This window comes from Pongo pygmaeus, chromosome 21 (assembly GCF_028885625.2).
Source record: "Pongo pygmaeus isolate AG05252 chromosome 21, NHGRI_mPonPyg2-v2.0_pri, whole genome shotgun sequence".
Taxonomy (NCBI): Eukaryota; Metazoa; Chordata; class Mammalia; order Primates; family Hominidae; genus Pongo; species Pongo pygmaeus.
The window spans coordinates 12,233,675-12,248,736 of NC_072394.2; the positions used below are offsets into that span (position 1 = coordinate 12,233,675).

The 15,062-nt window shown below is 45.1% G+C and overlaps 1 protein-coding gene and 1 pseudogene across 7 annotated transcripts in view; one reads left to right on the forward strand and one right to left on the reverse strand.

The window, feature by feature from the left end:
- BFSP1 (beaded filament structural protein 1) overlaps positions 1–15,062 on the reverse strand; it is a 47,024-nt gene that overhangs the window by 21,751 nt on the left and 10,211 nt on the right. For all 7 annotated transcript variants that reach the window (XM_063659387.1, XM_063659385.1, XM_063659388.1 and 4 more), the window contains one exon: positions 9,023–9,083. In XM_063659387.1, coding sequence (XP_063515457.1) covers positions 9,023–9,083 — 61 coding nt within the window. The remainder of the gene's footprint in view (positions 1–9,022; positions 9,084–15,062) is intronic.
- On the forward strand, positions 1,039–1,552 carry LOC129021734 (ubiquitin-ribosomal protein eS31 fusion protein-like; annotated as a pseudogene).

The window sequence follows — 15,062 nt, forward strand, 5'->3', positions numbered from 1 at the left end:
CTGACTTATTAGTGACTTGCTAATAAACATAAGGAGTATTAGCAATGGACTCTCATTAATCAAGGGGGACATGTGGTCTGACTAAAATATGTAAGAGTCACTCTCCACACTCGCATGAACAGAGTTATGACAGTCACGATACGTGGACTGGCCATGAGATGTAGAGACACTCCCCGCCCTTGTGCTACTAGGGTTTCGGTTCTGGCAAGGCCTTGAGACTGTACTCTTAAGAAAGGCACTTGGGGCCGGGTGTGGTGGCTCACACCTGTAATCCCAGCACTTTGGGAGGCCGAAGAGGGTGGATCACCTGAGGTCAGGAGTTCGAGACAGGCTGACCAACATGGAGAAACTCCATCTCTACTAAAAGTACAAAATTAGCCGGGCATGGTGGCACATGCCTGTAATCCCAGCTACTCAGGAGGCTGAGGCAGGAGAATCACTTGAACCTGGGAGGCAGAGGTTGCAGTGAGCCAAGATCACGCCATTGCACCCCAGTCTGGGCAAAAAGAGCAAAACTCCATCTCAAAAAAATTAATTAATTAATTAATTAAAAATAAAAGGCACTTGGTTCCTTAATTGCTCTTGTGAAAGACCACTGGTGTAGCAAGATTTCTGATTGTCTGATGCTGACAAGAAGGATCCTGAAATTCTGACTCTATCGTAGCCTCTGCCATGAATGAGCTTTCCATGCAAAGTGTTCTCTTAGCACCTAAGACACCAGAGCTGAGACTTCATGGAGCCTACAGAGAAGGTTGTATGGACCTTGGGGGCCTGCATCACAATAAATGTTAATATTTAACAAATCTCTTTCTGTGTGAATTTGGTCTAGAGCATTAGCAAGATGGTAGGGGAGTGGCCAACCCTCACCCAACTCAAACTTCTGAAGCTCTTTTATCTACCCAAGAGAACTGAAGATTTTATCTTACAGAACTTGAGAGGTGTACAAGATCAAATTAGTCAATGTGCAACCCTTAGGAATGTATCTTAAAACATTTCCTTCCTTTTCCATCAGCCATCTGCAGTGGAGCTGCCATCAAAATGCAGATTTTTGTGAAAACCCTCACAGGGAAGACCATCACCCTCGAGGTTGAACCCTCGGATACGATAGAAAATATAAAGGCCAAGACCCAGGATAAGGAAGGAATTCCTCCTGATCAGTAAAGACTGATCTTTGCTAGCAAGCAACTGGAGGATGGATGTCCTTTGTCTGACTACAACATTCAAAAGGAGTCTACTCTTCATCTTGTATTGAGACTTCGTGGTGCTGCTAAGAAAAGGAAGAAGTCTTACACCACTCTCAAGAAGAATAAGCACAAGAGAAAGAAGATTAAGCTGGCTGTCCTGAAATACTATAAGGTGGATGAGAATGGCAAAATTAGTCACCTTCGTCGAGAGTGCCCTTCTGATGAATGTGGTGCTGGAATGTTTATGGCAAGCCACTTTGACAGACATTATTGTGGCAAATGTTGTCTGACTTACTGCTTCAACAAACCAGAAGACAAGTAACTGTATGAGTTAATAAAAGACATGAACTAACAAACAAAACAAAACAAACAAACAAAAAAAATCGTTTCCTTTTGCGTTTCCTCCTGCCTCAGCCTCCCAAGTAGCTGGGACTACAGGCGCACACCACCACGCCCAGCTAATTTTTGTATTTTTAGTAGAAACGGGGTGTCACCATGGTGGTCAGGCTGGTCTTGAACTCCTGACCTCAGGTGATCCACCCACCTTGGCCTCCCAAAGTGCTGGGATTACAGGCGTGAGCCACGGTGCCTGGCCAACTTTAAACTTTCTAGAAGTAGCCACATTAAATAAAATAAAAAGAAACAGGTGAAATTAATTTTAATAATATATTTTATTTTACCCAGTATACCCAAAATATTATCATGTCATCATGTAATCAATTAGTAGTGAGATATCTTCCATTCTTGTTTTCAGATGAGGCCTTTAAAACTGCTATGTATTTTACACTCATAACACATCTCAATTCGAACTCCCCACATTGCAGGTGCTCCACAGCCACATGCGGCTGGTGGCTGCCATACTGCATGGCACGGCTCTATGGGAGCAATTTTCTGCAATGGAACATCTTGTTCCTCCTCAGTGCTCCTCCAGGTTTCTGCTCCAGGGTGAATCCCCAGGTAAGGAACCCTCGACAGAAGAGGGAAGGACACCAGTGTCCAGAGTCATTCCTCACCCTGGCCCCTGGACTCTCCTGCATACTCTCTCCAAGGCTCCTCCTGATTCCTGGCCCTGGCACTGGGCTCCTGCTGCCACCACTGCCCAGTGGGAGAAGCAAGAGCTCCTGGGAAAACGGCTCCCTTCAATAAATCTACACATGGTCTGAAGTTTTTGGGTTTTTTGTTTTAAATCAGAAATAAAAGAATGAACCAAATTACAAAAAGGGACACATTTTTCCAGATCCGGGACACTGAACTGTCCAAACTACAAGAATATGAAATCTAACTATGAGACTTAACTTCTGAGCTCATTCATGTGTTTAATTAATTAGCCATTGACCTTTAACGAGCTCTGCCTTCAGGGGGTTACCATTCTGAGCCCTTAATGATGGGTCCTCACATCCTGCGACCCAGGGACAGTGAGGGAGGGTCTAATGAAAACTCAGCTGTAGCGTTTCTTCTTCCAGAAGGCGTGGGCTACCCAGCCTGGGGCAGTAAGACCCAGACTGATGCACTCCTGCAAATCGAGGCATTCCTACCCCAGGGGAAGTGGGCAGGCCCGTTGGAGATCCTGGTGTCTGGTCTTCTGAAATACCCAGAAGTATTTAACAAGCCTGTGAAGCCCTTTCATAAGAGAAGTGGTGGAAAGGGAAGCCTGAATCTTTCCAGCAACAGAAAAGGGTGGAGGATTCAGAAAGACGGTGGGTAATTTGTAAAATACAAAAACCAGCCAGACCTCAAGAAAGACGGAAACCAAGACAGTCCCAGGAATCTAAGTAGCAGGAGTCAAGGACCTGTCCTCAGAGTGACCCAGCTCTTAATCAGTTCATCCCTGCATCCCTCCCTCAGGAGAGCTGTGATTGGCCAGCACGGGTCACATGACCACCACCTTGACTGATAGCTGGACCACATGATGGGAAGGAAAATCACAGTGTTCCCGGATGCATCCCCACTCCCTTCAAAGGCAGTGGATCCTTGTGGAGTGATTCTCAGCCCCGGGGATGGGACCACACCCTCAGAGAGGCCTGGCTAAATCTGGGCCCGAGGTGCAGGAGTATTGGGTGGATGTTGTTCTATCTTCCCTCTGCCCCTCTTAAGACTGCTGAGGATGGGGTGGGGTACAGAATTCTCAATCACTCTTACCAAAATGCATCCATGATTGAGCCACAAAGCTGAATGACTGGAAACAGGGCTTCAAGGACCCTTTGTGTTATTATTTATAAGGAATCAAACATTCTGAATTTTAGAAATAGAAGGAACCCTGGGGTCACTGGTCCTCAAACTTTTGTTAAGCCACATGTGCCATCCTTTGAACAAAGCAGTCCATGGAAGCCACTGTACTGAAGCAAAGCCAAGGGGCCACAGGCATCCCCTTTGCTCAGCTGCCCTTTTCCCTCAGAGACCCTTCAAGCAACTCGATGCAACATGAGGGCTCTGCCAAATGCACCTTGAAGTCCAGAGCCTCCCTCCATGTATGCGGGGCTGAGGCCAGACCGATGCAGTGCGTCATTGAGCTTGTGAATGGAAGTTAGTGGAAGATAATGGGCCTGGAACCTGCCATGGGCTTCTCTCTACTAGCCAAGAGCTGAGTGCTAAGCCCTGACTCCATCCTTCGAGGTGCCTGTCATTCTTCCCCACCTCCCTCCTAGGACTGTGTCAAAACCACCAGCACTGGGTCCCATCAGTTAAATCTTTAAAACTGCTCATAGTGATAGTAAAAGGCCAGTCAATATTTATTCTTAAAATAGGGATTAAGCAGATGTTTCTGCAAGCACACTGTCCTTCTTTGAAGATAATCACCCGATAAGCTGACCCCAAAACCCCCAAAGGTGAGTAGGGCCCACTGGAATGTACAGCTGCTGATACGTTGAGGAAAATTTGTTTTGGAAGTGTTTTCTTTTGTTTGCGCCAGAACTCAGAAATGTGTAGACGCTTGTGTTTTTATTATGCTGTGGATGTTGTCAGCTGAATTTTCAAAAGCTTCACCAGCAGAATCATCTAGATTTTTCTGAATTGAGATTATGGGTCAATAGTCTAATTTTACAAAACATTCCAACTCTGATATTGCCTATGTCCTAGATCTAGACCAGCGGTCCTCAAAGTGTGGTCCCTGGATCACAACACCTGGGAACAGATCAGAAATGCAAATACTCCAACAGATGCCAGACCTACTGGCTTAGAATTTCTGGGGCTGCGGCCCAGGAGTCTGGGTTTTAATGTGCCCCCGCCCACCCCCCCCGCCCCGCCCCAGGTAACGCTGATGCACACTGAAGTTTTAGAACCACTAATCTAGACTATTTACAGCCATGTTTTTAGAAAGGAGCTGGAGAAATAGCTAGAATTTGGAGCTTTATTGAAAATCAGCCCTTTTTAACTCAAATGGCTGGGATTAAAAAGGGAAAAAAAAAACAGCCTTGCTGACCTATTCACAGGGATCCCAGAAACTCCATTAAAAACCCAACTGCTAAAGAATGGGTATTTAAGTTCATTAAGATTTCTAGTTAGCTGGAATTTAATTAAAAAACACTTTTCCTCCAACTCTGGATGTCAAAAACCTTTCCAAAAATGTTAAGGTTGTTCTTCCAGGTGCTAATGCTGGCCTGAAGGAGGGCACTGGGCAAGTCCTACATCTCTCCACCCTCTCTCTTGCCTCTGCCTCAGTCTCCTCAACTTTGCTCTCTCTCCCTTTGCATTCATCCTGACTCTTCCTCCGCTCCTCTTGCCTCTCCACCCCCAGACTCCTCCTCTTCCTTCCCAGTTTCCTCTCCTTCTCTTCTCTGGAAGTTCATTTCTGGGCTCAGAGGAATTCTTGGGCATACAAAGGCATAGTCCTGAAGGTAGGGTTTCATGCCCGCACCATTTTATCCCCTAAACTCCCTGGCCTCTTGCTGCTTTCCACAGGCACGTTTAAGAGACACATGAATTACATGAAAAAGCACATATGTTGGCCTTTAAATATTTTTAAAATTGTTTTTAAGTGAAAGCATTTGACTAAAAGCCACATCATTTTAAAATTCTGGGAATTTTAAAGAAAAAGGAGAGGGAGATTTTAAAGTCTGCTGCTTACAGTTTCCTTAAGATAAGCAAATCAGGCATCATAGCCGACCAGTAACCTCATATGTATATATTTGGTGACCATGAGTTCTAGAAGTTAGCAAACCCAAATATTTTAAAGTCGCCTGGAATTCCTACTACATCAAAAGGCTGAGAAGTTGAATAACTTTGGCCATAGGTTGTAGGTAACATGTTGAGGAGTTTATTTCACTTCTAAGTGTGCAGCAAAGAGTGGCCTGCTATAGCTTATCTGGCTGATAAAACTACAGGAGCTCTTTCCGTAGGCTTGATTACATGGGCAGCATGAAGAAATGCATGGTGGTTTTGTGAAGGCAGGGGCCATCAGTCCTTTCACATACACTGCGATGTCTTCCAAGTAGGATGCAAAGACTGGGTCAGTGATGTCCCACGGCCACACCCAGGGATGAATCCCTTCCACAAGTCAGACCAAAGGAAATGGGCACTGAGACTGAGCTAAAACCTCGCTGATCTGATGTTAATACCCAAAACCTGCAGGCCAAAATCACTCACAGGACCAGCTGATGCGATGTGAATTTTAGCCTCTTTCATGTGATCTGATGATCTCAGCAGAGAACAAAAAGGTCCAGTGTTCACCTGGCCCTGCCCTTGAGGGACTATTTGGGTTCTCCAGAAGTGGACCCCAAGGCAAAGACTGGGTACCTGTGGCTTATTTGGGAGGTGATCCCAGGAAGCACAGGTGAGGGAGGGAAGTGAGACAGAGAAGGGAACAAAACCAGGTTGCCACTGTAGACAGCTCAGTCCTGCTGGGGTCCCTCTGAGGGACCATGTGGAACATGGCTCTGAACCGTCGCTATGAGGAGTGGGGAACTTATCCAACTATCCCAGTCCACAGCAACTGAGGGTTGTTCCTGGGGTGTTAACACCCAGCGCTTCTGGACTATACTTATGTGGGCCATGCATGTTCCCAGAGCCCGAGATGCAGGCAGTGATCAGGGTGTTCAGCGTGTCTGAGTGACCAATGGGATGGCCCAGGGTGTGTGGACAGGACACCAACATCAAGGTCCATGGGGCCACCTATAGCCGAGAACTCTCTGGCTTCGTGTCTGGCCTCTGAGTAACACCGGTTCCCTGACTATTCTTTGGAGGTAGAGAATGAACCACAAATACAAAAGACCCCAACTCCTGTCTACACTTACCACAGCTGAGCTGAGAGGCTCTGAAGTCATTTAACCTCACCAAGGGTGAGTTTCCTCACTGGCCCAGAGAAGGATTTCGACTAGGTCATTTCTGAGAATAAAACCTGCCCCACCCCAAGTAACCACAGGCTGTTCTGAGGTTCCCACAGGCTTGCACAAGGCCCTCCCCAGTTCCCTGCATCTGCCTGCTGTGTTTATGATTTCTACTATTATCCAAGGACTACCTGCATCTTATTCACTCTGTATTTGTCTTTAAAAGTACTCATTTTTATGTAGATTTATTTGGAAAGGAATATTTTATGTCATCCACTGTAAATAACAGATAATCATAAAAAATTCACAACTATTAAATATCACTCCTCCATGCACTTTCTAAAGTCAACTCCTATTTCACCAGGGTTCTGCACCCACACTGTGGAGAAAATCAAGCTGGTGTCTGTCACATCAAGTGCTCTGTAATAACAGTGATCAGGGATTGAGCGCCACCAGGTGATGGGCAAGTCATATACATTACTACATCATTTAGTTCTCACTAGGCACTTTCACTCCTATGGTGGGTGGGGAGTATTGTGATTCCATTTCACAGATGAAGAAATCGAGGCTCAGAGGGACGAGGCAATTGGCCCACAGTCTCACAGATGCTCAGCTGTAGCAGGAGGTTCCTAGTCACAGGCTACACTCCTTGCTGGGGCTCTGCAGCTCACCTGTGGGCAGTACTGTCTTACCTGGACCCAGGGGCCAGTCATGCCAATTCCCTGTGCTGGCCTCACCCACATGCTTGGTAGCATCTTTCCCCAGAACCTTCATAATATTCTTACAGGGCTGATACTTCAAATGTCCATACTCTATGTCACAATATACATGAAGGCGTATTATGTGATGCCTTTTCCTTATTTTTCATTATCTATGTTGCCTTATTTTTTCTACTGAGAATATGGATTGCTTTTGTAAAAAGAGAAAAACAACAGAAAGTTTAAGCTTGTTTTTTTAAATTCACTGTCATTTTCCATCAAGGGTAAAAGAGGAACCCCATTCTTTCTCCCCTTTATTTGAAGAGTACCCAGGATGGCACTGCGTGAGTGACAAGTGAGGACAGATGCTCACAAAGCAACATGTGGAAGTGTTGGGGAGAGGGCCTGGGAGGGCCTGAGGGGTGCTGTGAAGGGTGCTGGGTCCCCATGTCTGAAGGCCATGTTCTGGCAGTCCAAGGTTGCCACTAAACAGAAGAATGGGGATGAGCTACAGGTGTCAGCAGAATAGCAGAGAGATGTCAGACACCAATAAGGCCCAACTCCCAGCTCAGACATCCAACAGGCTCGAGGCCATCCTTCTCCAGGCCAACTATTGAGCGTGTGTCCTCAGGGCCTTCCTGAAGCGCATTCTCACTGCCATCTCTGTGTTTCTATCTAGGGTGCCCAAGTGTCCTACTAGCTGGCCTGAGAGTCCCAGCCTGCATTGACTGACCTGTGTAATTACAAACTGCACCCTCTTTTGCACACTGTCCTGGTTTGAACATATCATACATGCTCATGCACAGAGGGGCAGGTAACATAGACAAAGCAAAATTGGGTTTCCCTAGATTCTAGTTCTGATTTTCCCCTCAACCAGCAGAGTAATCCTAGACAGCAAAGGCTGGACAAAGTGAAGGGATGGCAAACATCCGGCGCTAACCCTGACTGTCCAAAGAGGCTGCCTGGAGTTCCATGTGGCAAAGAAGCCTAAAGCATACCTGGGCATGGCAGGGAAGAGTCTGCGGTTTTGTCAGCAATTTTGATGAGTTGTAGGCATGGAAGGGGTGGGGAAGGGCAGCCCATGTGCCCTAATCAAGCAGCCCTTCCACTAAATAGCCTCCATGGGTCGTTCTGCTCTGACATTTGAGCTTAAAAATGATCAGAAAAGGGCCATGCTTAAAGCTATCTGCCATCCCTGGTTCCGTTCAACCCTGGTGGTCCAGAATCATTCTGCTTTTTGGTGGTGGGATTCTCCCAGCAAAAGCAGAAAATCCAATCAGTTAGTTAGGATGATGATGAAGAATCCCAAGAAGGAAATCACCACTGTTCTGTAAAGAGCAACTCCACATAACCCTGCAGGAAAGTCAAGTGGCTAAGAACCCCTGGCATCTCCCCTGGGCTATTGGTCACGCTATAAGAGGGAACTCTAGAGGAAGTAGAAATTTCTTCCTCTGTTCTCTTGAGACTTCTCCTATGGAGCAGCAATCTCAAAACTCTTAGCCAACAGGACAGAGGTATCGCTGTGTCCAAATAACCACTGCCCAAAGCAAGGTCCTTCCTAAATTTGGTGCTGGGGATCAGTATGTCTGACAAGTAAAACAGCAGCTTGTCATTGTAATGCTGGCAGGTTTTGCTAGCCTAGCATAACCAACAAGCTTCATAGTCTGTGTTTCTCTCATGAGAGAGGGGTGTGTGTATGGGTGTGTGAGTTCACTCATAAAGACTCAGTTGAAATTAACAAGTCAAGAGAGAGAGTGACTGCAAAAGAAGTAGTGACCGCTAAAGTAACACAAAGAGGAAGCCTGTAAAACCTGCACTTTCACCATTCCATTCAACACTGTAATTAAGCTACATAAACCCAAGGATGTATTCCGCTCACCTTGTTAAGCCGTTCAAGCATTTCTTTTAGCAGGAGTTGACATTCACACTCATTTTCATACCTGCAAATTGGACACAAACATGAGAGTTGGGTGGCTACCATGCTTTCATATGTATGGATCACATAATCAGCATTAAATTCAGCCTGGGTACAACACCCTCTCCTTTAAGGAGAGGGTCTTAATTTTAAAGTAGTAGCTAATGAATGCTGCATTTCCTAGCTGACTGCCTCCCAATCAGAAAGTGGTAACATTTGCCACTGCGTGGGGTAACCAGGGGCAGTTAACGGAATAGGAGTCTCCCAGCCTGAAGGCCCCAACCCCAGCCCCTACAGCCTTATTCCCAGCCACCCCAAGGATGAGGGAATTATATCCTGGCCTATCTATAACCCAAGTGCAGCAGTGGCAGAGATGGGAGACTGCCCTGCACAATCTACACCACCATTAACCTGACCATAATTGGATTTCCTATAGTATTTTACTTGCTGACACATGTAATTTGTCAGTTTTTCTGGATTATGTCATTTAATCCTTACATCACCCTAGAAGAAAGCAGTTATTTTAGTGCTGCATTAAAGATGAGGAAACTCAGGCAGATGCTCCCAACACTTTGCCCTCCTCCCAGCAGCATCACTCCCCACACAGCGATGGTCTCCTCTGGGCAAGTGGGTGGGGCAGGCTGGACATGCCGGGGAGTCAGGGCCTCTGGGAGCAGCCCCCAAACTCTGAAGGAGGCAAATTGGAGCATAAGTACCCCAGCCCCTTTTCTGCCCAGCTGGGACAACTGAGGCACGTTCCTAAATGATCCCTCCCCTTGTTCCCTATAAGGTGACCCCCAAATGCCCATTCTTGCCGTCTTCAGGAGTTAGAGCCCTTGATGCTTGGCAAGCACAGGACTGCCTAGAAGGGAGACTACATTTTCCAGCATTCCTTGCAGCCAGGTGTGGCCATGTGACTAAGTCCTGACCAATGGGATGGAAGCATAAGTCTGCATGGCAGCTTTCAGATACCTTTAGTAAGTAATGGTGTATGTGTGCCCTTTGCTTCTCATTTTCCATCCCTCCCTCCATCCTGCAGCCAGAAACATGAATGCTGCCTTCCTGAAGGCCACACAGAACCTTCTGTGTCCCAAATACTGTACAGTATCATACTAAACTGCTTAACCAGACCTTACACAAGTGAGAAACATTTTGGATAAGCCAATGACATTTTGGGTAAGCCAGTATCACTTTTTCTGTTTTTTTCTGTATTGGGGGGGTGGGGGGTGGTAAAATATGCATAACATAAAATTTACCATCTTAACCATCTTAAGTATACAGTTTGTGATAGTAAATACATTCATAATGTTGTGAAATCACCACCAACATCCATCTCTGTAACTCATCTTGCAAAGCGGAAACTCCGTACCCATTAAATACTAACTCCCCATTCTCCCCATCCCCAGCCCTGACAACCACCATTGTACTTTCTGTCTCTATGAATTTGACAAGCCCAACTACCTTATGTAAGTGGAATCATACAATATTTTTCTATTTGTGACTGGCTTGTTTCACTTAGCAAAATGTCTTCAAGTTTCAACCATATTGTAGCATATGTCAGAATTACCTTCCTTTTTAAGGGTGTATAATATTCTATGTATCTACCACATTTTGTTTACGTATTCCTTTGTCAGTGGACCCTTGGGTTGCTTCTACATTTTAGCTATTGTGAACAGTGCTGTTATGAACATGTATATACAAGTAGCTATTCAAAACCCTCTTTCAATTCTTTTGGGTATATGCACAGAAATGGAATTGTTGCATCATATGGTAACTCTATTTTTTAATTTTTTGAGGAACTGCCATACTGTTTTCCACAATGGCTGTACCATTTTACAGTCCCATCAACAGTCCATAATTTCTCCACAGCCTAACAAACACTTATTTTCTGTTGTTTTTTGTTTGTTTTTTACAGTTGCCATCCTAATTGGTCTGAAGTGGGCCAATGTCAGTTTGGAGTTTATGTCATTTATAGTTGAAAGCAATCCTAATTAACACTGAGCCCAATCCACAAAGCATAGTTTTCTGTGTCCCCACATTCCCACGCCATGGGTTCAAGTCAAGTATTCTGCAACCATGAAAGGTGCTAGAAAACCACACCACCGTGTTCCCAGAAGGAAAAGTCGTGAACTGAAGGAAGAACAATTATGAATATGTGCAATGTGCACGCATTCCCAGATCTAAAACCATCTGCAGAGCTGAGTTCTATCTAGGAAACTAAACATCTCTGCATAAGTTCTACATTTCACACCAGGATGTTACATTTAGTAGTTTATTTTGTGTGTTGCCCTAACAGAGCCAGAAATTAGTTTTTAAATGTATAATTAGCTTTGAGAATAAAACTGTTAATAAAATCTAATTTTCTTATTGCTCTTTCCTGCTGGAAATATCTAAGAGTTTCCATAGCTTAAGAACATGTTTGAGGATCAACACATTAACCTGATATTGTGAGTAATTTTCATGCTGTAAAGACAAGTCTAGATATTATATTAAAGAGAAGTGATTTCCGGGTGGGGTGGCTCACGCCTGTAATCCCAGCACTTCAGGAGGCCGAGGTGGGCAGATCATGAGGTCGGGAGATCGAGACCATCCTGGCTAACACGGTGAAACCCTGTCTCTACTAAAAATACAAAAAAATTAGCAGGGTGTGGTAGCGGGCGCCTGTAGTCCCAGCTACTCGGGAGGCTGAGGCAGGAGAATGGCGTGAACCCAGGAGGCAGAGCTTGCTGTGAGCCGAGATCGCGCCACTGCACTCCAGCCTGGGTGACAGAGCGAGACTCCGTATCAAAAAAAATAAAATAAAATAAGAGAGAGAGAGAGTGATTTCACTACAAAGAATTCATGATGTGTATATTCATATAAGTATATTCATAAAGTAAAAAAACTGGCTTCAATTAACTGATTGTTTTACATAAATTATTTTTAGTTTTCAACAATTTGGATAATTGACTCTGTAATTGTATTTTGATAGTTTTGTTTTTATTTCATTCTTGTTTTATTTAGTGTTTTGTTTAGTCTTTGACCTGTAAAAAGACCTGATTTTGAAATTATTCAACTGCCAGGTAGAGACTATGCCTAGCGCTGGCATGGAACCAAGCCTGCACATACTAACCCATTGCTGCATTATTTTCCCCTGGCTTTAGGTAGCCATCAACTCACCTCTGGAATGTAAACTCCAGCCTGGCGTGTGTGTATGTGTATGTGCCTATGGATGTGGATGAGCATGATTTCTATAATGATTTTCAGTTCCCACTACCACAATCCAAATGTCAAAACTTCTCCAAGGGAGCAAAGGGAGGGAATAAATTAATATGAATTTTAAATAAATCACAGAGCCTGAAGGAACTGCTTCATGATGGGCATGTAACTCAGAACCAAGTGCAATCAGTAAAGACCAGGAAAACCCAACATGGCCTTTCCTTCAACTAGGACTCATGGATGTCATGCTTACCAGCCAAAGTACAGTAGACTATGGTCTAATGCCAACACAAAGGCCATCCAGGGAATCCTGATGGTCCATCAAGCTGCCCTGGATGTCTAAGCCACAGGGCACTTTCTCCCTTTGCTTTGGAGAACATGAGCTTCATCTGAATGAGGTCCTATTTCTGGGCCTTACGCTGCAGGAGTCCAAGAACGGATTCTCTCAAGATACAGTGTTCCCGAAAGACCATAGGCCCAGGGTGAGAAAACCAGGTTCAAGTTCTGCCACCCACAGGCCCTCTCCCAGGCTCAGTCTCCCAGGCTCAGTTTCCCCATGAAGTTCTGTAACAAGTGGATTTTCAGGTCCCTTCTACCAGCTCCAAGTCTGTTTCTACAGATTAAACCCCAAGACAAAAGAGCTGACAGGAATCAAATCAATAAATGTGATTTGATAAATGTGTTCAGAACACAACATTGAATAACCTGCCCAAGATTCAGATTGAGAAACTGGAACTCAAACATAGAGCAGGTTTAGAGAAATCCTCTGACTACCCTATGCCAAGGGTTCCCATATCTGGCTGGAATGACCAGTGGCACTCATTAAAAATGTTTAAGCTTCTGGGCCCCACTTGAGGTCCAGGGTAGGGCCTGGACATCTGCATTTTAAAATTCATTTATGTAATTTTAAATGGATGAATCTCTTACATGGTTAAATAACTGTGTGTGTGCGCATGTGTGCGTGTGTGTGTGTGTGAGTGAGACAGAGTCTCACTCTGTCACCCAGGCTGGAGTGCAGTGGCGCAATCTCAGCTCACTGCGGCCTCCGCCTCCCAGATTCAAGTGATTCTCCTGCCTCAGCCTCCCGAGTAGCTGGAACTACAGGCGCGTGCCACTACACCCAGCTAATTTTCGTATTTTTTTAAGTAGACACAGGGTTTCACAATGTTGGCCGGGCTGGTCTGGAACTCCTGACCTCAAGTATTCTGCCTGCCTTGGCCTCCCAAAGTGCTGGGATTACAGGTGTGAGCCACTGCACCCAGCCCATAGTTAAATAATTTTTTTAAAGATATAAAAAGATGTTCTGTTAAAAGTCTCCTTCCCACCTCTGTCTCCCAATTGCCCAGTTCCTACTCACTTATCCCCCTCAGGTGGCCAGTGTCATTGGGGTATGTGCCTGTGTGTGTGTCTGTGTGTGTGTCTTTGTGTGTGTCCTGAAATTCTTCTTATGCAAGCAAAAAAAAAAAACTCTACTCTTCTCCTCTTTTAAAAGACTAAATGACAATAACATACTGTTTTCCACTGCATAGTATTCCATTACATGGAGGAAGCACCTGTCTCCTTTTAATGGCCATTTATTTGGTTCCAGGCTTATTGCAGATCATGCTGCAGTGAGTATATTTGCAGGCATGCCATTGCACACCTGCTGGAGTGTACCTGTTGCAGTATCTCTGCAGGCATGCCATTGCACACCTGCTGGAGTGTACCTGCTGCAGTGAGTATCTGTGCAGGCATGCCATTTCATACCTGCTAGAGTGCATCCTATAATAAATTCCTCGAAGTGGCCTTCTGAGTCAAAGAGCACAAACATTTATAACTTGAAAAAATGTTGACAAATTACATCTTTTTTTTAACAGCTCATATGTGATTTTAACACATTACTCAATCTGTGGGAGAGGAGACCATGCCCTGGACCAGTGCTTCTTAGTCTTCAACATTTAACTTTTTAAACTGCAAATCACCTGGGGAGCTTGTTAAAATGCAGATTCTGATTCTGGAGTTCTAGGGTGGGCCCAAGAATCTGTATTTCTAGCAAACTCCCGGGTGATGCCAATACTGCTGGTCCATGGACCGCACTTTGAGTATCAAGACACTAGAGGACACATACTGAGCATAATTCCCGGGTGTCAGCTGCTATGCCATGAAGGCAATTAGACTTAGCATGCCTGGGACCTAAATTCCAGTCCCGGGACAGCAATTCGCCAGCTGAGGGGACTTGCCCCAAATCCCTACATTCTCTGAGCCTCAGTCGCCTCATCTGTAAAACAGGTGCGGTAAAGGTAAGTCTGTAAGGATTAAATAACATCGGTACATCTCAAAAACAATGTGCTGAGCAAAAGAAGCCAGACAATAGAGTACATCCCATAAGATTCTATCTTTGTGGAACTGTAGAATAGGCAAAGTCAATCTATGGTGATAGAAATCAGAACGGGTGCCTCTGGTCTGGGGCAAAGGCGACTGACTGGGAAAGAGGAGGAGGGAACTTTCAGGGGTAGTTGAAATATCTCACTTGTTTTCGTGGTAACACGGGTATATACATTTGTCAAAACTCACTGAACTATGCACTTCAAATCTGTGCATTTTATAACATGTAAGTTATACCTAAATTTAAAAATAGATGAAAAGTAAATGATACAACTTCGTGCAAACTGTGACGTGCCATCAAAATAGAAGCTAGTCTTAGCTTAAGGAAATGTGCCACCTGCGTGCAGGGATGAGGTCATCGATCGACAGGGGACCAGAGACGGCGCTCCACCCCTGCGTGGTAGCAGCGTGCTCCCAGCCCCGCGCCGCCGGGACGGCCCAC